The following is a 26,943-nucleotide window of genomic DNA, read 5'->3' on the forward strand; positions in this document are numbered from 1 at the left end:
AAGGGCCATCTCTGTATTGTCAAGTGTTTGTGTGTGTGAAGAGTCTATTACACTCTAAACAGTAAAAGTCCTTTGAGGAATCTGAGGGTGGATTTTCAGAGCATTTTTACACCTAGTTGGTTTAGAGCAGTTACTTAAACCCTGGAGCAGTTTCCTCCTTAGTTCTGTTTGTTTGGGCATATGAGAACACAGCAGTCGCAGTTGGGTGGCCTCGCTACTTTTCCAAAAGAACCCTTGAGCGCCTTGTTTGGAGCGAGAATGTGATCCGACTATGATCCCACCCAGCTATAGTACTGTGCATTACTGTTTAAACAAGCTGTGAGGTATGGGTTAAGGATGAGTTTTGTTTACACAGTGGCCAGCAGCACTGAAACGCATTCCAATTCACTATTCACCTCACAAACCACAGATTGGTATATGAACCAAAGAATGACAGCAAATGCAATGATCCATGAGCAATTGTTTACCCTGATAGAAAAACAAATTTCTGACCAATCAAGGAAATGAGTGCTCCTATGTGGATTTTGTTGATGAATTATGGTCTGCTTGAAATTTCGCCCGCAGAAAGTACCTCGAAGAACGTCTTCATAAAGAGTTCATGATCCCTGATGGTACTTCCACAAACATCTAAGATATAGGAATTCTTTAAGGACCTCTTTAGGGGTATTTCTTTCTACTGAGGGACCCTAAGGTTCTCATTGGATCCTCTGTTAGAAGAGCCCCCAATGAACCCCTAGATTTTAGAGTGTAGAGTGCTTCTGGCAGGCCTTGCTTCACATCAGGGCCCTTGGTGTTGCAGCGAAGCTGGCAGTGTGACTGTCAGAGCTGTCTTCACTCCTTTTGTCCTCATGACTATTTATGGTTGTGTTTGGGTTTGTTTCGCCCCTACACGACTGATGGAGGCACTCTAGCCTACGTCAGTTTAAATCCAGACGTGTCTTCAGACAGAAGGAGGGTACGGTGCTGCAATGTGCGACCTTGTTGAGGTTTTCTGTGCAAAGACTTGTCAGGGTTATTTAAGGAAATGTGTGAAAAGGTTGAGGGTTTTGTATTGTTTTCATTAGGGTGGTGATACACTTGACAATTTTTGTGGCTGTGAGAATGGGTACCACTCCTAGCAACTGGCAGTAATCAACAACAGTCAGAATGCATTTAAATGTTCCCTGGCAAGGATATGTTCTTATGTGATCAAAAGCACAATGTTGAGCAACCCTTGCCCACCAGACTTGCTCACATAGTTACCCCATGTATCATTGCTCTTAGGTAGCTTACTCCAAGCTATTTGAGGCCTTGAATGGTTTCAGACCAGATCTTAAAATTGTCAGCTGATCAGCAGTACATTGATTAGCTAGTCATCTGAGCCAGATTAAACACACAAAGCGCCACAGATGGGAAGAGTTTAAGAAGCAGATTATCAAGTGCTATTCTTATCGACTATATCTGATCATCACTGCATTGATTATTAAATCTAGTTAGCTCCCTCCAGCTGAACCGAATGCACAAAGCATAAAAAATGGGGAAGAGATCAAGAAAGGGATTGTGAAGTGCCATTCTTTTCATTTTATATTAAGCTGGAGTCAGTCACGACTCTCCTGCTCTCCTCCTGAGTCGGTCCAGACTGTGAGTGGGAGGAGTTGGACTCTTGACAGGTTGATGAGTAGTTGAATTTCTAGTGGTTCATGCTTCCTGTCTCTGTGCCCTTCACAGGAACCCCAGTGAAGAATAGTCAGAATCAGGACTAGTCAGAATCAGGAAAAAATCATGAACTGAGAATGAACAATCAATGTAAAAATCCTGTACAGTTATTTGAAGAAGTTGTCAGGTTTGCCCCACCCTCGTCCATTCAATACCCTCCAGCTGCAAACACTAACACTCAAGATTCAATATTAACTTTTACTTACCACCGAACAAAGGCAGATTGTTATGTCATGTTAAACTTTGCAAGAGGCAAGCTAATAATTACCTCCAGAGTTGGAAAACATTTCATCTCTATTCACACAAAGCACTGTTTGGTTTTAGTTAAGTTGCACAGTAATGAAACATTGAAGAAGTGATAAAACAACAGTGATTAAAAGGAAAACGTAGAAAGAAGCAATGCAAACTACTCATTTGTGCAGATGAGATAAGCTGTCCTAACCTAGTTTTCCAAAAGTGGTCTAAGTCTTGTACAGTCCAAGTCTTGTGCAGTCTCCTGTAATTGTACAAGGACCCAGGTTTCCATGGCTGCATAGGAGTATGTACATGTACAATGATGTCCACAATATACATAACTACATTTTTGTTTTGATGATGTAGTAAATGGATGGTGGGGGTTGATTGCAGATGGTGAAGAAGGAGCGAGTCTGTCAGAATTCACTTTCCAACTTAACACTCGGTGTTGACGACTCCTCCTGTTAACCATAACACTTGATTGTTACTTACATTTAAAAATCTTATTGATCCTGGGAAGATTTTAATACATCTTTTTGGCACTGCACTGCTTCACAGTAATAGAATTCCACACATTCTCCCCTGGGAGCTACCCAGTACAACCAGTCGTCTGCAGGAGCAACAGGGGGTTCAGTCCCTTGCACAAAGGCACCTTCAAACTATTTGTTCAGGGAGGGAGCATTTCTCACCCTCTGACCTTTTGGCACACTTCTCTAACGGCGAGGCTATTGCTACCCCATAATATAGCCATGGCCTGAATCACTTACCCAAACAAACTAAAAAAATAACTCACTTCAATTCCATCAATTGTCCTTCCCTTTGTCGAATACCAATAGGCTACACTTCCATAATCATATTCAGGAGGAAAGTTCAGAAAATTAAATATTTTGAATATTTCCATGGACAGTGTTAAAGTTGTATAAAATTTGCATTTAGAGTGCCTAGTCTGGAATTTCAATTAAATAGTGAATCTTTGAAACTGCTGGTGCAATGCACTGGGGAATGACAGTGTGCCTAGGTATCACAATCATGCTATCATAACTGGGTCTATGCAATGAACCCAACATTCATTCTTTTCTATGCAGTATTGGGGCATTAATGGACATTAGCAATAAAAAAGGAAGTTAAAAGTGTGCTTACTCTACAGCCACTTTAAATTATTTATTTTACCTTTATTTTACCAGGCAGTTTCTATTGAGATAATCTCTTTTTCAAGGGAGATCAACCAAAGACAGCAGCATCAAAATAAATTTAAAAGGTGTAGACAAGGAACATACAAAAGCCAAACAACATCAAAATCACAAAGTCAAATTTTGCTATATTGGCACAAAAACAAACAGGAGTCTATTAGCAAAAAGGATCAGAGGCCAAACCTGCATAAATCTCACCCAAAGATTTTTGAGGGGGCACAAAGACACGCAAAGCTGTCCGCAGTGCAAATCAATAGAGAACATAGCTCATTAAACCACATATGAGAGGGCCAGCTTAGCAGTAGCTGCATTTTCAAATACAAATAACTAAAGACACAAGGAAGGAAGGTTGTTTAGGTGATAATCTCATCCAGAGCACCTTCAGTCAGTAAGCAGGTAGAGGTTCAGTGTCGTGGGATTGAATCTGAGATTTTCCGGTAATGGGACGGTCTCTCTAAACACAAGGCTACCAGCCAAGTAGAGTCATCATAAATAAATACTACAAATGAAAAGCAAGAAAAAAGGTTTATTGTATATCTGAGAGCTAGTTTGAATGGACACAACATTAGTGGACTGGTGGATGGAGAAATTCATTTCCCTCCCTGGTGTGGCTAGCGGGTTGGAGGGGGGGTCACCCAACCCTGTGCTCCATTGTGTCTGTCCTGCAGGACTGGGAGGCAGAGAGCCACGACTGGTACTGCTTCGAGTGTCACCTACCAGGTGACGTCTTGATGTGCGACAACTGCTTCCGGGTCTACCACCTCAAATGCCTGTCAGAGGAGTACAAGCCCAGAGACGGCGGCTCCCACTGGCAGTGTGTCGTCTGCAGGGTAGGTGGTGGTGGTTGAATGGGTGTGTGTGTGTGTGTGTGTGTGTGTGTGTGAAGACATATCGAGTGGCGCCTTTGGAGAACCTGGCTGTATGCATCTGTGTAAGTGTCCATGCACCAAAAGACGGACTTACAAAGCACACTGGAAGTGGATAAAAACCATGACCTTTAGGTTATGGGACAGTCTCTCTAACCACTAGGCCACTATAAAAAATAATTTGAGTGCCTCTTCTTTTGGAAAACAGGAATGTATTCTAAGTGTGTGTGTGTATCAAAAGAGAGGCTTTTAAGGGCACCTTGACATTTTCAGCTTGAGTCTTGAATTGTCCTGCAGCTACAGCTTTTTAGCAATGTTAACATTTCTCCTTGAAACCAGTAGTACTGCTAGCAGCAAACTAATAAGTACCCATTGGCTTTAGCCATAGTGCCAACACAGAAACCTACTTTTTTCACAATGCAAGAAGTGACTGGTGAAGAAAGACAACAAACTATAATTCAGAATATAATTCAATAGTATCCCTTGAAAAAAGGCAACCAAAATTAATTTCCCATCCGTATTTGCTAAATCGTTTCAGTCTCATCCCTTTAACATAAACCATTTGTTACACTCTTCCACCAGGTATTAGTTTTCACTGCCTGACAGAGGGTCATCCCTCCCACTGACCTAACCCCAACGGCCTCAGTTACCCCTGACCCTCAGTTACTGCCCCTTGGCCAACCTATTACCCCTGCCCAGTGTTCTCAGTAAGCGCCGGCTTTTGTTTTAAATTAAATTAAGTTGCGACACGTTGTTGTAAAGAATGGATGTTTTTTATGTTCGCACCGTTACCGTTCTGTTGAATCTTGCGCCAAACACAGACAGTGTGTTATGACAGACACCTGTTGCTCCCTCCTCTTGGTGTTTAAAACTGCCAAGTCCAATAACCGAGAGGTAGGTTACACACAAAATTTCGCTGAAGAGTACCGTAACTAAGCTCGTTTTGAATAACAGATCTAGAGACTAGAGACAAAATTTGTCCTGCAGCAAATCTCCACGGTTTTCCAGCAAGCCCTTACTTGCGTTTATATTCCATTCAGAGGCTTTGGAATCCAGCGGTGAACTGCAGTGTTTTTTGGACACTTAGTAAAACCCTTCGCTGACTAAGAAAATTGGCCCTTGAATGTTTTGTATGATAATTTATCCGCCGTTCTGTGTAGAATACTCATTATTGAGTGGTGAAGTTGTCCGCCTCACAACTCACCTTACCTATCCAGGACCATCATGTCGTGTGAATGCACTCTACACTGAAATTTTACAGATAGTAGCTAATAGTGTAAACAGAGGAAACCACCATCGCTGCTGAAAAAGTTGCTGCTCTCTCTGCTTCTCGCATTCTGTCTTTTTCTCTCTCCTTCTCCCTCCCATATTCATTCTTTGGCCCTCTCGTCCTCTTTCTCTGCCTCTTTTTTTCCTTCCTGTACCTGGCCCTTTCCTCTGCTTCTCATTGGTATGATTGAAGATGACATGTTTCTGTCGCGGGCCATCATAAATATTGATTTTGAGTGTGTGTGTATACATGAGTATTTGGGTTACAAGGTCAGATCATAGCCTGCTGTGGTTTTTAACTCTGCTTAGTTCTCTTCCTCCTCCCTCTCCTTCACTTCATCCCTCTCTCCATCCGCAGGGCAGTAAAAAGAAGAACCTGAACAAACAGGAGATGTGTAAATACCTGCGCTTCATCGTCCAACGCATGAAAGAGAGGGTGAGAACCCACACACACAAACAGACAATTACATTTACATCTTAGGCATTCAGCTGGCACTCGTTTATGACTTAAATTACTACACACATTATTACATAATTTTACATGTCATTTTACATTTGTCATTTAGCAGACACTGTTGTCTACAGCAGTAAATACATTTTGTCATAGTAGTCAAACCAACCGTATCTCACAGTCTTCTTCAGTAGCATTCGTAGAATCAGAGAGGTTTTTTCTTTTTCTTTTTTTTTTACACACGTTTACATTTCAGCCATTTAGCAGATGCTCTTATGTGACTTACACACTCACACAAACATGATAGAAATAGCATTTACATCATCAAATTGAAGTTTTGTGTTTATTTAAAAAGTTTTCAAAACATTTTTAGTTTAAAAGCTTTTATTATTGTTGGTGTGAGCCGCCTTGAGCTCATCATCCTCCCTACAGTCAGCTGAGAACAGAGCAGACTGCTCCTCAACGCAGGGCGCTGTGGTGTTTAGTGACCGGCGCTGTAGTGTTTAGTGACCGGCGCTGTAGTGATTAGTGACCGGCGCTGTAGTGATTAGTGACCAGCCCCGTCAGCAAGGATCCGTCCTGCTGAAGTGTCCTTCAGCAACACACTGAATCCCTATCAGCTCCTGCTGTTCTCTAGCTGACCTCTGACCTCCTGATGGAGGGGGGGAAGAGAAAAGAGGATCCCCCCTTTTTAGAATCACCAAAATAAACGGGTGCGCTTCTTTAACTAGTTCATCAACCTTTCTGTTGGTCGGGTTAGTATCAGTTGTACCAAGGACCTTTCTCAGTTCTTTAAACAAGGCTCTCTCGTTTCATTAATTAGAGCGTAACGTCAGATATGCCTTCTTAACGATGGTTAAAGCCGCCCACACTTGACAAGCAATTTGTGCTGTGCTCACCGCTATGGTGAAGGCAGGCCTGTCGATGCATCATCGCTGTCCGCATGAAAACAGGAAGGCGCGGGATATAAAAACAGTAGGAGATGCTGAATCGTTACACGACTCGGCAATTAAAAAAACATGACATTATTTATGTGAGCTTTAATCGAGCACAACGCTCACACGTGGATTAATGTTACCTGTTCCTTTACTTATTAATGCACGCTGGATCATCTCATGAAGGGATTTGCAGTTAATTTGCTGGTTATATTAATGCTCATCCAAAAATGTCATATAGTGAGAATAAAATGGAATAGAATAAAACAGAAAATATTGATGTGGACTAGCATTCAAGTTTATTTTCCAACTCTAATGTTGTATCATGCTTTGAAAGGTCAGCTGCAAACTTGGAGTAGATATTACAGCAACTCAGTGGAAATTTTGAGCGGTGTGCGCCAAAAGTGATTTTGCTGATGATCGTGTGTCGGCGCTGGCCTTTAGTCCGTCAAAGCCAACTTTTCCCTTAATGTTTTCATGTAAAGACCCCAAAAACAGATACATATCGTAGGCCTCAGACCCCTATTAGTGAAGACTGGACCCCCACCTGAGAAGATTTTTGATGTTTAATATAATTTACAGATGTAGATGGCTGTTGATACTGTAGGTGGGAAGATTACAGTGGAGAGAGTGAAACTTCTGATTTCTCTCATTTGTCTGTTTCCAAATCAACGATGTCTAATGGTTAAATTAAACTGTTCTTCATTTTGTGGGGGACCCTCTGGAGCCCCCTGAAGGGCCTCTGGAGCTTCCCAGACCCCAGTTTGGAAACCACAGGTCTCGGCCACAATTTTCTTGTTGTTAAAGCCATGATTCTCCACTCGGCCGGTCTGTGGTCTGCGGTCCGGTCTGCCTCAGCTCTGAGCCGTTTGGCTTTTATGTCGTTTTAAATCAAGGACCAGTAAAACTGCCCACAACTGACCCCTTAAAAAAAAAAAAAAAGAGCCCCCTCCAGCACTCCCTCATTCTCTTCCCACTCCATCCTCCCATCCCTCCCTTCCTCTGTTTCTTCATCCATTACATCTCTATCTTTCTGATTTTCCCCCTTCATCCCTCCTTCATTCCTTCACTCCATCTGTACCCTCACTCTCTCGCTCCTACTCTATAAAAGTGGTGTTAAATCTCATTATTTCTCTTCCCCCTCTGTCTCCCTTCATCCCTCCTTCATTCCATCCCTCCCTCTACCTCTCCTCCTCACCTTCCCCGTCTTACTCAATAAAAGTGGTGTTAAATGTCATTATTCACCCTCCATCTCTTCAACCCTCCCTTTCTCTCCTCCTCCCTCCCTTCGTCCCTCCTTCATCCCCTCTTCCTCATCTCCCTCTCCGTCCCTTCCCTCTATCCCCCTCTCCCACTCTATAAAAGTGGTATTAAATCATTATTCGTCTTCTCTCTCTCTCTCTCTCTCTCTCTCTCTCTCTCTCTCCCTGGCAGGCAGTGGACCTGAACAAGAAAGGCAAAGACACTAAACATCCCATGTACAGACGACTGATCCACACCGCGCTGGACGTCTCCAACATCCAGGAGGTACCATGCTAATGTTTTCTTAGTTTCAAGGCGTTTCAGAGGTTTCAACCTACATGGTTTTAGAGTTAATGAAGCAGTTTTGAGTCTAGCAGGTTATTTATCGTGCTGTCTGCTCATCGCACGCCCTTGGATCTGACTAACAATAATATACAACATGTGGCTCGACTTGGAAGAGTTTCATTCCAAATGAGACACTCGTCATTTGAAAAAACCGACACCTACTCTGACAAAATGATGACTTGGATGAAAGTAAAGCACATTAAGTTTTATTATTAAAGTTCACAAATGACAGAATTATGTTGTTTTTTTGTTTTTTTTTATAAACATTGACTGATGAAATTCACGTCGCAACAGTTTTCCAGTATTGATATGTAGTATTTATACTTTACCTCCCTATAAATTAGGGATGAACATTTCCATTTTTTTCCTGCATATATAATGGTGGCATGACACTATACACCTGCATGATTTCTTGGAACTGATGCTGCCTTCAAGTGCATCTTGTAAGCTCCTACTTCCAAGTTCAGAAGTCAAAAAAGACTTGTTGCACATTCAAGTGCTTTTGGTGCAGAATGATAACAATAGACCTTGTGAAGGAGTTTTTTAGTAGATGGTTTATAAGTGGCACAAAGCTGCTTTGTGCTGCAGTGGCAGAGTGATGAGGACTAAGTGGGCATCAGGCATGCAATTGATGTTTAAATGAATTTATTATTTTAAAAGTTGATTTCAATGTCTATTTTGGGTAATTTGACTATTCAAGCCCATCCCTAATATAAAGCCAGGAGGTCTTAAACTCTTAAAGGGTTTCTTCTGCCTGTACCTATATGACAAATGTAGTTTCTTCCTGGCAGCCAGGAGAGTTAAAATCTACAAGTTCTTTGTTAAAGTCGGGACCCGACAGAAAAAGCCCAGTGAAATGCTGCTATCAAGGAATGCAGTCTGCCCAGTATAATCATAGCGCTGCCGTCACGTGAAAACATTGTATCTCCTAAATTCCAGCTTTTTGGGAACTAAGAAAAAACAGCCTTGATTTTAGCTTGACCACCATGTATTTTAAGTTTATCCAGTGGGGTTTGAAAGGGTTTCCTGGGCCCGTGGGTCATAGAGTTTGTCTCAACCCACAGAGAACCATGTAACCCTTCAGCTGAAGGTGAAACATGACAATCGGCAAAACTGGAGTTAGAACGTTTTCACACACCGGCGGTAGTCTTCTACTGTTGGCCACTGAGCAACTTCATTGGAACAGTTGGAGGATAAGTGCTTTGCTCAAGGGCTCCTCTCCCTCAACAGGAGCCCTTGAGCAAGGCACTTATCCTCCAGCTGCTTACTTTTTCCACCGGTATTTTCTCTATCTGGCCTGGGGATTTGAACCAGCAGCCTCCCAGTCACAAGCCTGCTTTTTTAACAACAAGGCTGTCGCTGTAGCCATGCTGCTAATGAAACAAGGGCTCTTTCTCAATATGCGTTATTATTTTTTTTTTTTTAAGATTATTTTTTGGCAATTTTTTGCCTTTATTAGAGAGTCGAGAGAGAGAGAGAGAGACAGTAGAGACTAGGGGTAGAGAGGGGGGGGGGGGGGCATGACATGCATCAAACGTCCCGGGCCGGATTCGAACAGATTTGTCGCGTTTACCGGTATGCGCCTTAGACCACTGAGCCACCAGGACGCCCCCTCAATATGCGGTTTGCGTTCTTGTTATGTAATATCTAACCGCCGAAGCACGATACCAAAACAAAAAGAACGCGAGGACGGATAAAGATCCTGGTACTTACCAGCCGACGATGCATCAGGAGGTGACTTGACTGACGAGAACGAAAGGGGTTCCTGGTGACAGCAGATAGCCCCGTCCCTACCCAGAATTCCTCTGTCCTCTGGGATCATCATCTTCTCTGTCTCTCTCTTGGCATTTTCTTAACTTGTCCTCCTCCAATGAGATCAGCTCAGAGCAGGTCTTCATACAGGACAAGTCAGAGCCTGTCCACACTGGATAAGCTTGAGCGTGTGTGTGTGTGTGTGTGTTTTGGGTTGCATGTGTGTTCACTCGAGTTAATTATTTCTGAGGTATTGTTTTGTGTGTGTGGCATGTATGTGTGTGGGCTTATGTGCGTGCATATTTGTAGGCTTTGATGTGTATGTGTGTGTGTTTGTTTTGGGGTGTGTGAGAGAGTTAACTTGAGTCAAGTGTTTGTGTGGTATTTTGTGTGTGTGTGTGTGTGTGTGTGAGGTCAGGGAGGACTCTGCTGTGCTGTGGTCAGTGGTGCATCACACCCAGCCTCTGCCAAACACACTGGAAATCCGCCCAGACCTCTGCATGTGTGTGTGTTACCGAGCACACTGCCCTCTCCTGGACCTCTCACATGTCTATCACCCCACACACTCACACACACACACACACACACACACACAAACACACACCTCTGCCCAGCATGTGAATAGACCTCATTGTACTAATATTCTCTCTCTCTCTCTCTCTCTCTGTCTCTCAGAACCTGACTGAAGGGAAGTATAAGAGTTTTGATGAGTTCAAGGCAGACGCCCAGCTGATCGTTCACAACACGGCCATTTTGTTTGGAGGTGGGTACGGGCCACACTGGTTGGAATATGTTGCCTTCACTTCTCTATTCAACCTAATTGCAGAGCCTGCAGTGTTTACTTTGCATTCATGTTCGGGGGTTCCCGCTGGTCTCTGGAATATCATTATTCTGAGAGGTGTATCTCAGACAGGGAACGTCAGGGGATGCGATCGGTTCTCTGAGGACGTACAGATGGGTCACTTTACAGGAATTAGTGTTTTACAGCTTGATTCACACATTCAGTGCATTAGCTGGTGTTCTTCAGGAAACCAGACTGTTCACCCCTTTATAAAAACAACATTAACATTAACAAACCATAAACACACTTATCTTATTCTCACTATCATTATCAAGTTTTATGTGAAGCACTTGGTGCATGTAATTTCTCTGTTGTAAAGCACTTTGAGCTGCAGTTCTTGTATGAAAGGTGCTATACAAATAAAGTTCATTATTATTATTATTATTATAAAGGAATAAAGGTTTTGGGTCATGGAAGTGCTCCAACTTGGTTATGAAAAGTCATGGAAAAGTCAAGGAATTTTACTTTTTCTTTAGCCAAGGTGCCCCCCCCCCTGACAGCTAGAAAATACAATGAAAACTAATCACCTAGCGTTATTGTTCAGCTTGCCCCAAAAAGATAACAATTACAGTTGCAACTGCAGCACAATTGTCCATATATCATGATAAAAATGTCCAAATAAAAGCCATTCTCAAACTGCAACACCTTCAGGAAACGCAGTCAAACCAGATACGGTTCAACAAAGAAGACTGCAGCTTGTGATCTTGATTTTGTTTTCTTTCCTTGTCTTTTGTTTGCACAAATTGGTTATTTCATCTCCTCTTCCTGTGTGTTTTGTTTTTTTTATAAATCAAATTTTACCACTTCACTTCTATGTTTTATCGCTGATCCTAGACTAAACCTAACAAAAGAGTAACAAAGATGTTGTGGCTGGTATTGTTCTGATGTTACTACAATGTTCAGGGAAGTGATTTTCAGGATCTCATTTACTTTGCCACACGTTCACATTTCCCATTCACTTCTAATGGTGGATGACTGTTTTCCTGCTTTCTCCTGTTCCTCCCTGAGCGCAGTCTGTTGTTTGTGTGTTGCAGTGCACAGTGACCAGGCTGAGATCGCACGGTTGCTCTACAGTGACACATGTCATGAGGTACAAACGCTTTCTCTGTCTTTTTGTTTCATCTGTCATAGATTTCCTCATGCAAAAGTAGCAACGACTCTGTTTTACTTTGTGATATTTGGATGTCAAAGAGAGGAGGGGTAAATGTCTCTGTTGGTCTCTGTTAGGTCTTTACTGTGAGATGCAGTGCCACAGACATTGTCCTTTGGATGCTTTTTCATACTAAAAATATTCATTCCAAACATTAGGCCTACACCTCTTTGTGTTTTCGAGGGATATTTGGCTACTTTATACAGTTGCTTTAATTTCTCATTTTCTCTCAGGAGTGGTTGTGTTCCTGCTGTGGCGGAGCACCACTTGCTAAACGAGTACATTCAGGGCATCTGTGGGTTTTAAAATAAATTGAATTTAAGACCTTAGGAAGTATTCAAATATCTTAATTTCTTGTCCTCTGGTTGTGTTTTTAATATCTGCTTTTAATTTTAGGCAGCCAAAATTAACCCTAACCCTAACTCTCAAAATATTACAGTAGGAGGAAATATAATTTCATGTCAACTTCGATCAACCTCAAACAAAAACTAGCATGGAGTTTGAAGCCAGCACTTTCGCTGGAAGTTGTTTGCAGTGTTCGGGGTGACTTCGTTTTTACGCAGCGATGTCGTGAACTAGTCACGTGATTTGATCACGCCGGCGTGATCGGGGACTCCTGCGGGTTAATGACATCTGGGCAGGGACTACAGATGAAAACTAGCCTTTTTAATAATAATACATTAGACTTGTATAGCGCTTTTCTAGGTACTCAAAGACGCTTTTTTTTTACAGAAATGTTTATTAATTTGCATTGTCCCCATCAAATAAACTAATAAAGCACATGACATGTTTCTTTGCTCTTAGATTAATAGTAAACAGGGTTAGTACAATATGCAAAACATTTGTTTTTAATTTCTTTTAGTTTGCCTATTGTCTTTTTTCCAATGCTGTCAGTTTTATAGTTAACTTTTATTGGTTGTGTTCAATTGGGAATAGGCTGTTAGTGCCAACTTAGTTTCTTTGTTTTGGTTTTTAAGTTGGTCTTGGTTAAGTTGGATGATAGTGTACATTCTCATGTCAGTTGATCATCATCGTTGGCTGTGTTTAAGCACTAAATACATTTTAAATCAACTTGAGTTTAATTTTTGTCTCTGTGTGTACTTCCACATTTGACTGTCAGTGTTTCCCACAGAACAAGAGTCAGGGTTAAGTAGCAGACTAACCTAAATACTTAAACTCATAACGCGGACAATAATTTTTTTCTATCTTCCATTTCTGTTTAATGTGCAAAGGTAAACAAACTCGATTAAATTACTTTGCTTTGTGTTTGAAAAATGAAATTCACAACAACTCACCTGGGCTAATGAAGTAGCCAATAGCAGTAAATATACATGAAGGGAAACCCTGAGAGACTTGCACTGGGCAACATTTTAAATAAACAAATATCAAGGTAATTTAAATCGACATAAAGAACGGCAGGGAATTTCCACCGCCAACGAATTCGCCGATAGTCTTAAATCACTCTAGTCTTCAATTAAATTCCAGGTAGCATCAAAAAGGTGTTAAATTCGGCTTTCTGAAACCTATACATTGCAACAACTACTTGTACATAAAGCCCCCTCCTCTGTCTCACCCATTTCATTTTATTTTTTATTTCTACAGCTCTTCATCACAAGCATGTTTCAAAGGACTTCACAGAAAACAAGCCCACCTAGATCTAACTAATCAACAATGAATATGATGAAACAAAATGATGCAACAAAATAAAACACATCTCCCTCTTCCTTCCCTCGTTCCCTCTCTCCCTCCCCCCACCCCTCCCATCTTCTCTCTTCCAGTTGAATGAGTTGTTGTTATGTAAGAACTGTTTCTACCTGTCCAACGCCCGGCCTGACAACTGGTTCTGTTACCCCTGCGTAAGTATGGCCAGACCCGCTCTACCAGGCCAGGCTTCACTTTCTTTGAATGAAGTTACTCTTTTAACAAGCTGTACGTCTTCCCCTTATTAGAGATAATGTTTGATGTTAACGTGACTCTTGGTATCTAATTCCAGTATTAGGGAAACTCTGCGAAAGCCTTGAATACTTTGGTTTTGCTTGGTAATGGTCATTCGTGGTCTGATGTGCTTTCTTTGTCTGTCCTTGCAGAGCCCCAGCCATGAGGTGGTCTGGGCCAAAATGAAAGGTTTTGGCTACTGGCCAGCCAAGGTCCTTCAGAGGGAGGACAACCAGGTGGATGTGCGTTTCTTCGGACACCAGCACCAGAGGTTAGCGCTGCTAGCAGACCCCGGAACAGTACACAGTATCTCTTTTCTATTTAATAGTTCTTCTTAGGATACCAGCATCTGAGGTCGGGACGGCTAGTGTCCTCATTTGGCCGCAGCTTCTTTTCTATTCAGTAGTTCTTCTGTAGGCAGCAGCACCCAAAGTGAAGACCGCCCCTGTCCTCACAACAGCACCCACCGTTACATTTAACAGGCCGTCTTTGGACACCAACAGATGGCACTGCTAGCAGACACACTTAGCTCTTTTCTTTAGACATCAGTATCTCATGTTTGCACTGCTACCATCCTTGCAACAGTACACAGCATTTTAAAAAAATATGCAACAGGTGTTCTTCCAACGGTTAGTGCTGCTAGCAGATCTCACAACAGTACACACTATCTTTCAGTTTAATAAGTGTTGGGACATCAGGACCTGAGGTTAGGTTTACATGACATATTTTTCAATTTAATAGGCCTTCGTTTGACATAATCCATTGAGGTTAGCACTCTTCCCAGCGGCCACAGTCTACCTCAGTCACAGTCACTAGTGGCTGTTGGCTTCCAGAAGTCTGTTTTTGCCAGCCTTTATTTTTATTTATTAGAACAGGAAATCCCAGTGACACTTGGTTAGCTGCCAAAGTGACGTATGGTGTTAATATTATTAGATGAAAATCTCATGTAGGTAAAGCTTAGTAAGATTAAAGTGCTTTGGGGAAACCTGTCTCCCTCGTCTTACCTCCCTCCCCACCCAACTTAATTAGCTCTTTATAAACCTGGATTCAGCCTCCTCACTTCCGCTCTCACTCTCATGTGATAATGAAGTTTATGATTAGCAGGGCTGTTGTTTGAGGAGGCAGTTTGAGTGTACAGGCATCAAGCACTCGATTAGGCGTCAAATCGTGGGCTGGATGTTTACATTATACCCACCTGCGTTAGAGTTGTCACGGTGGTGTCGTTTCCCTCCTCAACACCGGTGACACCGGTTATACCGCCTGTCGCCACTAGAGGGTCTAAGCGCTATCAAAGTCAGCGTCACTACAATGAAAGTGAAACTTATAATTCCTCTCCAAACTCACGTTAACGGCATTTGTAAACGTAACACTTTTTAATCAGCGATTTATAACACTGCTCAACACTCAGGTAGTTAATGTGAGTGCAGATCGCCCCTTCTTTAAGGGGCGATCACACCGAGAAGCGTCGCTACAGGCGCATCCGCTTCAAAAACGCCTCGGCAGACCGCGTCGGGCAAAACAGCTTGATGGCCTGTGGAGCGGGGCTGCGTGTGCGACCGGGTTAAAGACCGCTAATATCAGCTTTTCATCGGTGTCTTCCTCTGTCCCACCGTTCCCACCGCATCAAAACAGGAAGGAAAGCCCGCCTTCTGCTTGATTTGATTGGTTGCCTGGCCCAAACGTGACATTGACGAGCGGTGCGACTCCGCGCCTTGCGCTGAAAAGTTGAGAATATTTAAATTTTTATGTGCGCCTAGAAAAACGCGGCATGTGTCGCAAGAGAAGAGCACGCGCCAGGCGTGCCGTACCGTAGGAAAACAACGGTTTTGGTGGCTACGTGTTTCTAGCGACGCTTCTCGGTGTGATCATCCTAGGCTACCATTGGATTGTACTGGACACATTGCTGTCACTAGGTAAGGACAAATAATTAATCCTATTCATCCTAATCTGTCATATTAGTGATCAGATTTAGTGATCAGTATGTTGTTAGTATGTCCATTTATCATTTTGTAGCCTAACTTGAACATGGAAGCTCTGAATATGTGCTTTTATTTTACAAAATACAAAATAACGGTATTCCCGGTGTGGGGCTAATGCCACCGGTGTGGACTCCAAAACCGAATGCCACCGGTAACACCGCCCACCGCGACAACCCTAACCTGTGTTAAGCCACTTTCTGCTACAGTGACTGGTCAGGAACAACTCAGAATGATGATGAATTCAGGAAAGCAACCCAAATGATAGCCATGCCAGTGCCATGAATCACAACATTGAAAAGGACACATGGTTAACAAGTGAATATGTGTGGGGAAAACTAAAAGGAGCAACTCATGGGTGTTGGATCCAGGCTAGAGCTTCTTTTTTGCTGCAAGTACAATCAAAATAAATCATTACATGGCAGTAGAGTTTTTGGGAAGATGGTTTCAGGAAAGAAGAAAGATTTTGTGGTGAGATGCCTCTCGGTAGATGTAATTCCAACTTAATAATGCAACATAATATTCTGATGTAATATGGCTCCAACACCTCCCTTCCCCAGAGCATGGATCCCCGCAGACAACATCCAGGACATCAAGGTGAGCGTCCAGCAGCTGCAGGTGAAGCGCAGCATGGGCTGGAAGAAAGCCTGCGAGGAGCTGGAGCTCTACCAGCGCTTCCACAGGGAGGGACGCTTCTGGAAAACCAAGATGGAGGACGGCAGCCAGCCACACCAGCACCACCAACAGAACCAGAACCAGAGCCAGAGTCAGAGTCAGAGCCAGAGCCAGAGCCAGAGCCAGCGGCAGCAACAGGAAGAGGGCAACGGGAGGACGGACAGGCTGGAGCGGACTGACGAAGCCGAGTCCAGCATCTCCTCCACCAGCAATGAGCAGGTCCGACATGTAAGTGGGGGCGTTTTGGTATTGTTTTGTTTTATGATTTTATTGTACAAGATAAGGTTAGATAAAATGAAACTTTAAGAGTCCCCATAGAGAAATTGGGTTGCTGCAGCAGAAAATCGTACTGGGAGACACCCATGTGAAATAGAATTTTTAATAAGAATAGACCAAATGGGGGGTTTAGCTTAAACGCACAGTATGTGATTTCTGCCGCTAGGGGTCTCTCAATCAAAACAATAACAAAAGACGTAGTTTGATGACGTCGTGAAGTAGCGTGGGATCATGGGAGTTTTTTTTACGGGGACAGCTTCGGCGACAGAACGCACAGCAAACAGGAATGAATAATCGTGATCCATCACGAGTGACCAATAAAAACAATAGAATGAGAAAAAAACAACAGAGTGGCTATCTAGCTAGTTGGCTGACGTTTCCCTGGAAGTTAGGGGGTAAAGGCGATACGACGCCATTGACAGGCGACCAAATGAAACGCACCGTTACCTTGAATAAAATCACAGATTTCTCTGGGTTTTGTTGGAAACATTTGGGATAATGTAAGTACACAAGTCAAAAAAATATATAACATAGGTCTAATCGTTTTTAGATATTTTAATGCGGAAATGTTACATATTATACCTTTAAACGGCTTTAGGATGTCGCTGCAATTCATTTGCATTTACTTGCATCTTGAGTCTGAAAGCGACCTATTCAGAACCTTGGGGGAGATCTTGAACACATACTGTTCGGCATAAAGCGGCTGGTCGAAGACAGAATCTGATATGATGGCTTCCTTTGGGAGAGTATACAAAACAGGTATATGTGAATAATAGATGCTCAAAAGTTCGATTTTGTTGTTAAAATCCCTTTTCACTGTCTCAGACTCAGAAAACTCATGAGAAATGAGCAAGGGAGCGACAGCATTGTTTAAACACCCCGAGTGCTGAAAAAATAGAAGAGTAACAGAAAAGCATTTGGGAGTCGCTGCAACAGGCGTCCACTAGCTCACTGCCAGAAGCAAATGAAATGTTTATTTTATTTGTTTGTCTGCTCAGTTGTCTAGATTTACACACCTCTTACTTTAAATCCTCACTTTGCCTTTGAATTCATTACCTTCACTAGATTTACTTTTAATTCACTTTGTTTCATTTGTCATTCATGGCATTTGGTTTTGTTATATACAGTTTCCTTGCTTGTTGAGTTTCATCATGGAGTTTCTCAGTCATGTCTTTAGCTGTCATCTTGACTTGTTTTTATTTCTACCACACCTTCACTTTCCCAATCGCAGCTAATGTGCGCTGTAGGGCACAGAGGAGTCAAACACTCGAAAGCAGCGTCTCTCACCGTCACTACAAATTAAACTTTCATGTGTCTGCAGTGCAATCTTGTCAACACCAATCTGTTAATACTTGCATTAGTGACTTCTATTGTAGCTCTATATCAAGCCTCTGAACACAGACATGTTTCCCCATGTGCTGCTGCACAGTGTGCACACACCCACTCAGACAGGAAGCATGGAGCTTCAAACCAACTGCAGCTGGGTGGAAAATACTGCCATCTGGGGGCTGAGCTGCTACATTATAAGACTGTACTGTGTGACTATAAACATGACGGTGTTGTTATTAGTTAGTATTTCTAAGAACCATAACAGAAAATAATGGGGTTTGGGAGAATGTGAGATAATATATTTCCAAAATACAGATTGTTAATGACTTCTGTAATGGCAGCTTTTTTACATTTGAAATACAAATTGCAACCTTTATTTAAACCTCAGGGACACATTGAGGGATGGGAGTTACACTAACTAAAAACAAAAAATACCATATATGGCACAATACATTACATTCATAATTAATCAAAACATTTACAATCAAATGAAGTAAGATTTAAAATCAGATTCTTGAACTGCCCCAAGATATAAAGACATAAAGTGTGTCCATTTTCAAAGTGCATTTTAAATGAATGCAGCTGTTTCATTTCGTCTTACCTGACTATCTAACTATTGAATATCCAAATAAGTATATCTGATGAAGCCATTCTATACTGGAACATGAAAGCCTGCCAGAACACATATTTACCCAAAGTTCATCATGTGATGTTTTATTCTGGTTTTGTCCAGCTCAAAGGAAGCCAGGAGCCCAAGGCTAAGAAGAGTCGCCGCAGTCAACCAGTCGAGCCCAAAGAAGAAGCCAGTGTGAGTTGGGTTGTCATTACATCAGTTTTTACCCTACAGTAATATAGTAATTATATAGTAATACAAGATACAATCATATAGTAATACAAGAAACATGCTGCTGACTATTTTGACACTTTGTTCATTTTGGTACTAGAATATTCAATACAAGATTCTGATACCACAGGCATTGTAATGGATTGGTATTGCGATACTTAGGTGATATTGTATTGTGCAACCTGAAGTGTTGGTGCTGGACCTCAACACGTCTCAAAGCTCTTAGTGAAGGTTACAAGATGGCTGTCGGGATGCTGCTGAATCGTTACCTTGTGGACCTTCTGGCTAAAATAGTCAAAAGCTTCAGGGGGGAAAAAACTTTTATTCCCTTTTCTTATTTTGTTATTTGACTGCTGTTAGACTGGGATAGCTATGTTAAGTGGAAAATAAACTATAAAATAAATACATAATTTAAAATTGATTAAAGATAATTGCATTTATTTTTCACTCTCCTTATAGGTGCAAAAATTGCTATGTTAATTTTGAGACATTAGTATAATTTTCAAACAAACTAAACCATTGCTGAGGGCAGCCTCTACTGGCCTCTACTCTGCATTTTACAGTGTGAGCCACTGGGTCAGGTTTTGTGGGAAAATCTGCTCGATTGCTTTATGGCACAAAACAGGAACCGTTTTTTTCTTTGCAAATAATGCACAAGTTTAATTCACTTTCATTATGCTAACTGGACGTAAGCTTACCTGGTCAGAAGTCAAGTTATCAAGGGCTGTTATCGGCTCTTATCCCGTTTCTTGCCCTGGAGGTCATGTAGCAACATCCTCTTCGGAGCAGGAAATTTTATGGGAAACAAACAAAATGCTACACGTACTAAACATGCTAAACACCTTTTTATTCCTGAAATATGGACAGGTTCTTCTGTTTCCTGGTAAACGGTGTAGGTCTTGCCCCAATCACAGCCACCAACAAATGTCTCTTCTATTTTCCTGGTTTCCTCCTCTCCACCAGGACCCGGAGCCGGAGATGGAAGCGGTCAGCTCCAGCCAGGAGATCCCCGTGTCCTCGGCCCCCCAGCAGCCGGAGAAGCTGTCGGTGTCCACGCAGACCAAGAAGGCCAGCGGGGGGTCGCCGCGCACCCTGCACCGCAGCACCCAGACCAGCAGCGACGGCGCCTGCCAGAACATGTGCCACGAGAAGTACACCAAGATCTTCAACGACGTCAAGGAGATGATGAAGGCCGACAACAAGAGGGAGACGGAGAGGGTCGTCCGAGAGGCTCTGGAGAAGGTGAGGGGAGTGTGTGTGTGTGTGTGTGTGTGTTTGATGGTCCACAACGCCCTGGAGAATGTAAGGACAGGGTAGAGGAGTGTGTGTGTGTGTGTTTGAAGTTCTGCCAGCCTCCACCGTGCACAAACCGCAGCCAACTGCTTTTAATAACGTCATGTAACAATAGTTTTGTTTGTTTTTCTTTTTAATTTGCACTATCAAACTTGCATTTTGTCACTTATTTTCCTTTCAAATGGTTAAATTTCTAAAGTAGCTCATAACTGATTACATAAATTGGAAAACTAACGCCTTCAGTCACTCCACAAAACCTCAAAAAAGTAATTTTGAGTAAGCGTTACCCCAACACTGGCCAAGACAGTGTGCACCACACATTTTCTACAGTAAGTTTTGTAAAATTGTCCAAAACCTCACAAGCCTTTTTCCGTTCTCTTCTAGTGATTTGCTGCACTCCCGTAGGAGGCAAATCAGAATGTAAAGATTATTTGAAAACAACTTGTTTTTAGACTAAAAGAATGAATTTATTGAATATTTGTGCAGCAATAATCATTATTTTCTGTAGCATTTAGTTTCAGGTTGGTGTGGAATTGCTCTCATAATAAAGAAATATAAACTACATGACCTAAAAGCATGTTGAAGTTTGTTAAAAAAATGAGACCCTGATGAAATAAGTTTCTAAGTACTGTACATACTTTTGTGTATGCACTCATGCTACTGTAAGGTGCTTTGGATGAAAAAAAAACATTCACCAAATGCCATGTTTTATGTTGACATCTAACACAGTTAAAAACACAAGTGGCATGTACGCCTCTGTCCACATAGCTCCGTTCGGAAATGGAGGAGGAGAAGCGCCAGGCGGTGAACAAGGCGGTGGCGGGAGCCCAGGCCGAGATGGAGAGGAAGTGTAAGCAGGTGAAGGAGAAGTGTAAGGAGGAGCTGGTGGAGGAGGTGAAGAAGATGGTGGCCCAACACAAGCAGCTCATCTCCCAAACCAAGAAGAAACAGTGGGTGAGTGGAAGCGCACTGGGCTGGCTTGACATCGGCCTTGGAGGAATTAATTGCCTACACTCGTTTTATCGGGATTTTAGTTTCCGCTATTAATAATCACAGAATATTGGCACATCAGCAATATTGAAGCATTTTATTTCAATTAGAATGTCCACAGTACATGAAAATAGCCAGGATGGTGATATAAGATGTGCTTCAGATCATCAGGAGTAATAATTGTGATCACAATATCTTTAAAAAATTTCAATAGGATTAATTACTTATCCAGTGGTAAACAGTCGATATGCTTTGTCTTTGCTCTGCACTCATGTTAATTCTCTGAGTGTTGAGCAGTTTGACACATCACCGATTTAAAAAGTTACTGTTTACAAACCGTTACAAACACACACAAGTTTGGAGCAAATTGTAGAATTTTAAGTTACACTTTCATTTCCGTGACTCTGACTTTGACAGCGCTTAGACCGCCCTCTAGTGGTGGAAGGCGGCTTCCCTCCTCAACACCGGTGTAAAAATGGCACCACCATGACAACTCTAATGGAGAAAGTACCGGTAGAAAAGTAGGTAGTAGTTGGCAAATTCCCAAAAACTCTAATAATAAAGGGTCAGTATGGATCATGTTAGTTGTGTTTTGGTAGTTTCTAAGTTGTTTAGAGTTGTAAATAAGTACTGTTTGCTAACAGTGGCATCTCGATCATACTGAAACAAAGTGTTGAGGGGTTTTTATCAGAGCAAAATGTGGTCCAGGTACTCCTTCATGTTTTCAGTATTATAACTCAGTTTATCCTGTCTTGGCTGGCTTGTTGTCAATACTTTTGTTTTCAATGAAATGAGTTTGTGCTCTCGTTTTTAGTGTTGGAACTACTTAATCTCCACTTGTTTTCAGTGCTATAATGTGAGTTTATGTTCTCGTTTTCACTGCTGTAACTTAAGCATGTGCTCTCATTTTCAGTGCTGTAACTTGAGTTTGTGCTGTTTTGTTTTCAGTGCTGTAACTCAAGTTCATACTCATGATTTCAGTGTTATAACTGAGTTTATCTTGTCTTGTTTTAGGTGCTGTAACTCAAGTTTATACTTGTGTTTTCAGTGTTATAACTGAGTTTATCTTGTCTTGTATTAGGTGCTGTAACTCAAGTTCATACTCATGATTTCAGTGTTATAACTGACTTTATCTTGTCTTGTTTTAGGTGCTGTAACTCAAGTTCATACTCATGATTTCAGTGTTATAACTGACTTTATCTTGTCTTGTTTTAGGTGCTGTAATTCAAGTTCATACTCATGATTTCAGTGTTATAACTGAGTTTATCTTGTCTTGTATTAGGTGCTGTAACTCAAGTTTATACTTGTGTTTTCAGTGTTATAACTGAGTTTATCTTGTCTTGTATTAGGTGCTGTAACTCAAGTTTATACCTGTGTTTTCAGTGCTGTAACTCAAGTTTATACTCTGGTTTTCAGTGTTATAACTGCGAGGAGGAGGCCATGTACCACTGCTGCTGGAACACCTCCTACTGCTCCATCAAGTGCCAGCAGGAGCACTGGCACGCCGACCACAAACGAACCTGCCGCAGGAAGAGATGAACAAGTCCCGCCCCCTAGCCCCAGCCAGCACGCCATTGGCTCTCGCCCTCTCCTCCTCCTGTCACTCAACATCTGCCACACCCCCCCACCTCGCCTTCCCCCCCCCTCTTCCCTTCTGCTTCTCCACTTGCCTTCCTGAAAACTTTGTGGACCCTACGTTTTTTGCGCGAAAACAGCAATTTGTTCTCTCTCTTTTGTTTTTATTTTGTTGCTATTATTTAATATACCCATTGTATTGATTTTTCTTTCTATATTTTTTTTTTTCTCGGAATCATGAACAGATTGCTCAAGAGCATGGCTCGAATGCATAGTATGGTATGATTTTGTGTCGTTTCTTGTTTTTGTTTTTATTTTTTTTTTAATCTTTACTGAAGTGCTAATTTTGAACCCGTGTCAGAGAATGTGTTATTTAAGTGTGTAGTACCAGATGAGCATTAAATGAATACATTTTATTACCTGAATTTTTTAATCACTTTTCTTACTGTAAATGCAACAATACACACCGTCGATCTTAAAAAATGAATACATAAGTACTATCGCAGCATTGAACTAGCTCTGCTTTCATAAAGAAAATCTATTTAAAAAAATGACAAAAAACTGCATAAGATATTGAATCGTGAATGACGTAGCTCACGAAGCGTGATTTCTTTTTTTTTTTCTCATGAAAATATTGCGGTGGATAGCACCTTTTATCGTTTCTACCTAAAATCTTATTGTCCTCAAGTCACTTAAGTATCATTGGGAACAGGGTTACGAAGTCGGCCTTAAAAGATGCTGACAAAAAAAATCTTCCATTTATTATTATTGTTATGCACATTTTTTGGGTTCACTTTTGAATAGACTGTAATTTTTATGAATCCAAGATGAGAATAAACAAGACAAGTTTTTAATTTGTTCTAAAATCGGGGAAATGTATAGCAATCTTTCCTGAGCTGGATCTTAGAGAGGTTCCTTAATTTGAGTTTTCCACTTTTTTGCACACTTCATTTGTTTTTCACAACCCAAATGCTTGTAATATTGCCAAAAAAATTGACATTTCGTTGAACTTATCTGAAGAGAAGATGTGTTGAGTGTCCCCCCCCCCCTTTTGTTTATGGATATTTTTTTCAAGCGTTGTCAGTGTCATTGTTATGGTGATGTACACTCGAAAGTACGATATTTTTTAATTCTGTTTTTTTTTTAACCTTCCAAGTGACTAGCTATGAGACTCTTTCACTGCTTATGCTGTAGTTGGTGGTCAGTGCCTGTTTCTCTTTTTCCTTTTTTTTTTTTTTTTCCCTAACATCATCATATTCCAAGTAACGCTACGTGCATGTTGATAGTTTCATAGTTTTTATTTTTTAATTCATTAAGATAAAAAAAGAAGCTTGCAGAGCGTCTGGTTTCCAATAGGCAATGAAGACGGATGGACCAATATAAAATATATGCAAATGTGAATGATCAAAGTAAGCTTTTTTTTATTTTCTCCTACGCTGTATGTCAAGTGTTCATGGTGTATAATATGGTGCTTAACTTTGAATCTTTTTGAAAGCGGCAATGAAATTGCTAATTTTATGGATTTTCAACCCGATGACTGTTTCCTTAGTTATGAAGATTGACTGAGCGGAGGAAAATGTCATTCATTCAATCATCCATTGATCTGTTAATTCATTCACTCTGTAAGGACATGTCATTTTTAACACACCTAGGTGTCTAGTGTGGAACAACACGCATTTACCTTTTCAGCACAACACGTTAATAACATATGTTGCATCAATTTGTGTCTCTATTAACATGTTGACAAGTAAAACAAATGTTTGTTGTTCAAAACATCCTTCTGAAAAGTTCACTCACTCATCTCTGGAGTCTTGCTTTGGCAACTCTCATTTGTAAGCTCATTTAAGTGTATCACTTTTAGATGTAACATGTTATTGTATAGTTTAACTATTGTTTGACTTAATCTTCACCCTTTTCCTTCTGTCCCATGTGCTTTGTCATTTCTTGTTTGTTAATCACATATATATGTGATTTCGCAAACACAATTTTGTATTTCTGGAAAGGATCCCACACCCGAGTTGTCTTGTGCACGACATTTTCTTGTTTTTTCTTTTCCTGCTTCACTTTATGAAGCAGCTACTCATATCAAGTATCACAATGTTTCTCTGGTTTTAAGGTCATAGTCGTCTTTTTTTTCATCATTGCACTACATGTAAATAAAACATCTGACATGTCAATATATCAGTAATGTTAAATGTACATTGTAAATGAATGGAATTCACAAATATTAGATTTCAGCTGTTTCTGTGTTCACAGCTATCTGGATGACTGTTGGTTTTAGTTTTGTACAATGTACAACCATATCATATCTAAGTTTGTCATTTTCAACACATCTGTGCGTCTTGTTTGGTACAGAAAACGTGTAGTACTTCTCAACACAATAAATTATATGCACATTTTGCAATGAAACCTTTCATATGTCAGATACAAATTATGTTGAAAAGCAACAAATGCACGTTGTCCCAAACAGACACACTGCTGTGTTGAACATGACTCATCCTTTTTGCAGAGTCCATGTTTTATATTACACAGGTGTCCGCTGTGACCTGCGAGGTCGGTTTCTCTTTGACTGTTTGCCTTTTATATTCGTCCATCCACGCGTAATGATTATGTGTGAATTTCTTTTTTCCCTATGTGGAAAACTTTTGATGTCATTCCAGTTTGTATCTCTGGTTTTAACTGCATGAGTAAAGGTGTGTGTATCTCCGGCTCCTTTTTTCCATGTGAAAAGACATAGTTGCACTCCCTCAGATTGATGCAATATGACAATGATGTTATTGTTTTCTAGCCTCTGGAATTGCAGTCGAGCTAATTTTACCTCTCCACTGATATCGAAGCTCTCTTCGGTTTGAAAAAGTAGAACGTCACCTCCATGACTAAATCGATGAGATTGTCCTCGGTAACAAGAATTCACAATGTCTTTTTTCCAGTGTAATAGCCTGTGTGTTAACCTATGGAGAAGTATTGTAAGTACATAATACTGTGTGAGCACTTCATGAATTGCGTTTGTACACTTTGTACTTAAACAGTATTATTATGTACTTACAGTACTTTTCACTGGAATAAGATCAGTGTAAAGTATTACTTTGTCCTCAACTAGGTCATCTTCTGTTCTGTCCACATGTAAACTATTAATCGTGGCTTAACATTTTCTATGCTCCCGACATTTTCGTTTGACGCTTTAGCTAGCAATATGTATATAAATATATTCTATGTGCTAACATGGAGAAATAAATGTATCAACAAGTTCCTGTGTTTCCATGTTGTTATTTGGAATAGGTAACTTTCCTGTAGTAATGGAAAATAAAAGAAATTCGCTGATGTAAGCGTAGTAGCTTGTACAGATGCAGCCATTGTATTGCAGAAGTCCCATTATTTACTGCAGTGGTTCTCAACGTGGGGTCCGGGGACCATCAGGGGTCGTTGAGGGGGTTCCAGGGGGTCCCCAGCGAATTGATCAATTGTTAAACTTCAGCGTTATTTCATTTACAAGAAGAATGACTGTTTAGATCATAGTTTCTCTGTTATCTCTCTACCTACAATACAGATAGTCATGGGATTCTGGACAAAATCAGATCTGACAAAAATATTCTCAGATTTGGGTGCGAGAGAAAAGATCTCATCAAATGGGGGTCTGTGGCTCTAATGTGGACTAAATTAGGGTCCTTTATATGAAAAAGGTTGAGAAACACTGATTTACTGAATGCATGCTGAGCTGCAGTTGCACAGCTCCACCCCAAGGGGAATTGTTTGGAAAAATAAAGGGGAAATATGGTTTTTACTGTCCTAGAACACAAAATTACCATATCTGCAGGGGGTTTGTTGATCAATACCAATGATTCAACGATTGCTTCTTAGCTGCTGACATTTCTGGTTTTCAAAACTCACTTTCCATTCTGTAGTCTGGAGTGTCACAATTTTCCCAATTATTTTTGCAGTATTTTCATGGTGACACCTCTCCACTAGACTAGTGGTTCTGAACATTTTTGGCTCGTGACCCCTAAAATGAACCGATGTTTACCTGCGATCCCCCGTCAAAGAGTGAACAGTTCAACCAAAGAATGATTTTCCCTTTTCAGG

The 26,943-nt window shown here is 41.2% G+C and overlaps 1 protein-coding gene across 4 annotated transcripts in view; it reads left to right on the plus strand.

The window, feature by feature from the left end:
- Positions 1-26,110, plus strand: part of zmynd11 (zinc finger, MYND-type containing 11) — a 39,202-nt gene extending 13,092 nt beyond the window's left edge. For 2 of the 4 annotated variants that reach the window (XM_071924941.2, XM_071924944.2), the window contains 12 exons: positions 3,788-3,949; positions 5,613-5,690; positions 8,075-8,167; positions 10,655-10,742; positions 11,855-11,910; positions 13,749-13,826; positions 14,058-14,176; positions 16,442-16,784; positions 18,895-18,969; positions 19,969-20,247; positions 21,067-21,252; positions 22,705-26,110. In XM_071924941.2, coding sequence (XP_071781042.1) covers positions 3,788-3,949; positions 5,613-5,690; positions 8,075-8,167; positions 10,655-10,742; positions 11,855-11,910; positions 13,749-13,826; positions 14,058-14,176; positions 16,442-16,784; positions 18,895-18,969; positions 19,969-20,247; positions 21,067-21,252; positions 22,705-22,827 — 1,680 coding nt within the window. In that variant the 3' untranslated portion in view covers positions 22,828-26,110. The remainder of the gene's footprint in view (positions 1-3,787; positions 3,950-5,612; positions 5,691-8,074; positions 8,168-10,654; positions 10,743-11,854; positions 11,911-13,748; positions 13,827-14,057; positions 14,177-16,441; positions 16,785-18,894; positions 18,970-19,968; positions 20,248-21,066; positions 21,253-22,704) is intronic. The other 2 variants (XM_071924942.2, XM_078287923.1) reach the window with 2 other exon arrangements.
- Positions 26,111-26,943: the final 833 nt, after the last annotated feature.

The sequence above is a fragment of the Centroberyx gerrardi genome, chromosome 13, assembly GCF_048128805.1.
Source record: "Centroberyx gerrardi isolate f3 chromosome 13, fCenGer3.hap1.cur.20231027, whole genome shotgun sequence".
Classification (NCBI taxonomy): domain Eukaryota; kingdom Metazoa; phylum Chordata; class Actinopteri; order Beryciformes; family Berycidae; genus Centroberyx; species Centroberyx gerrardi.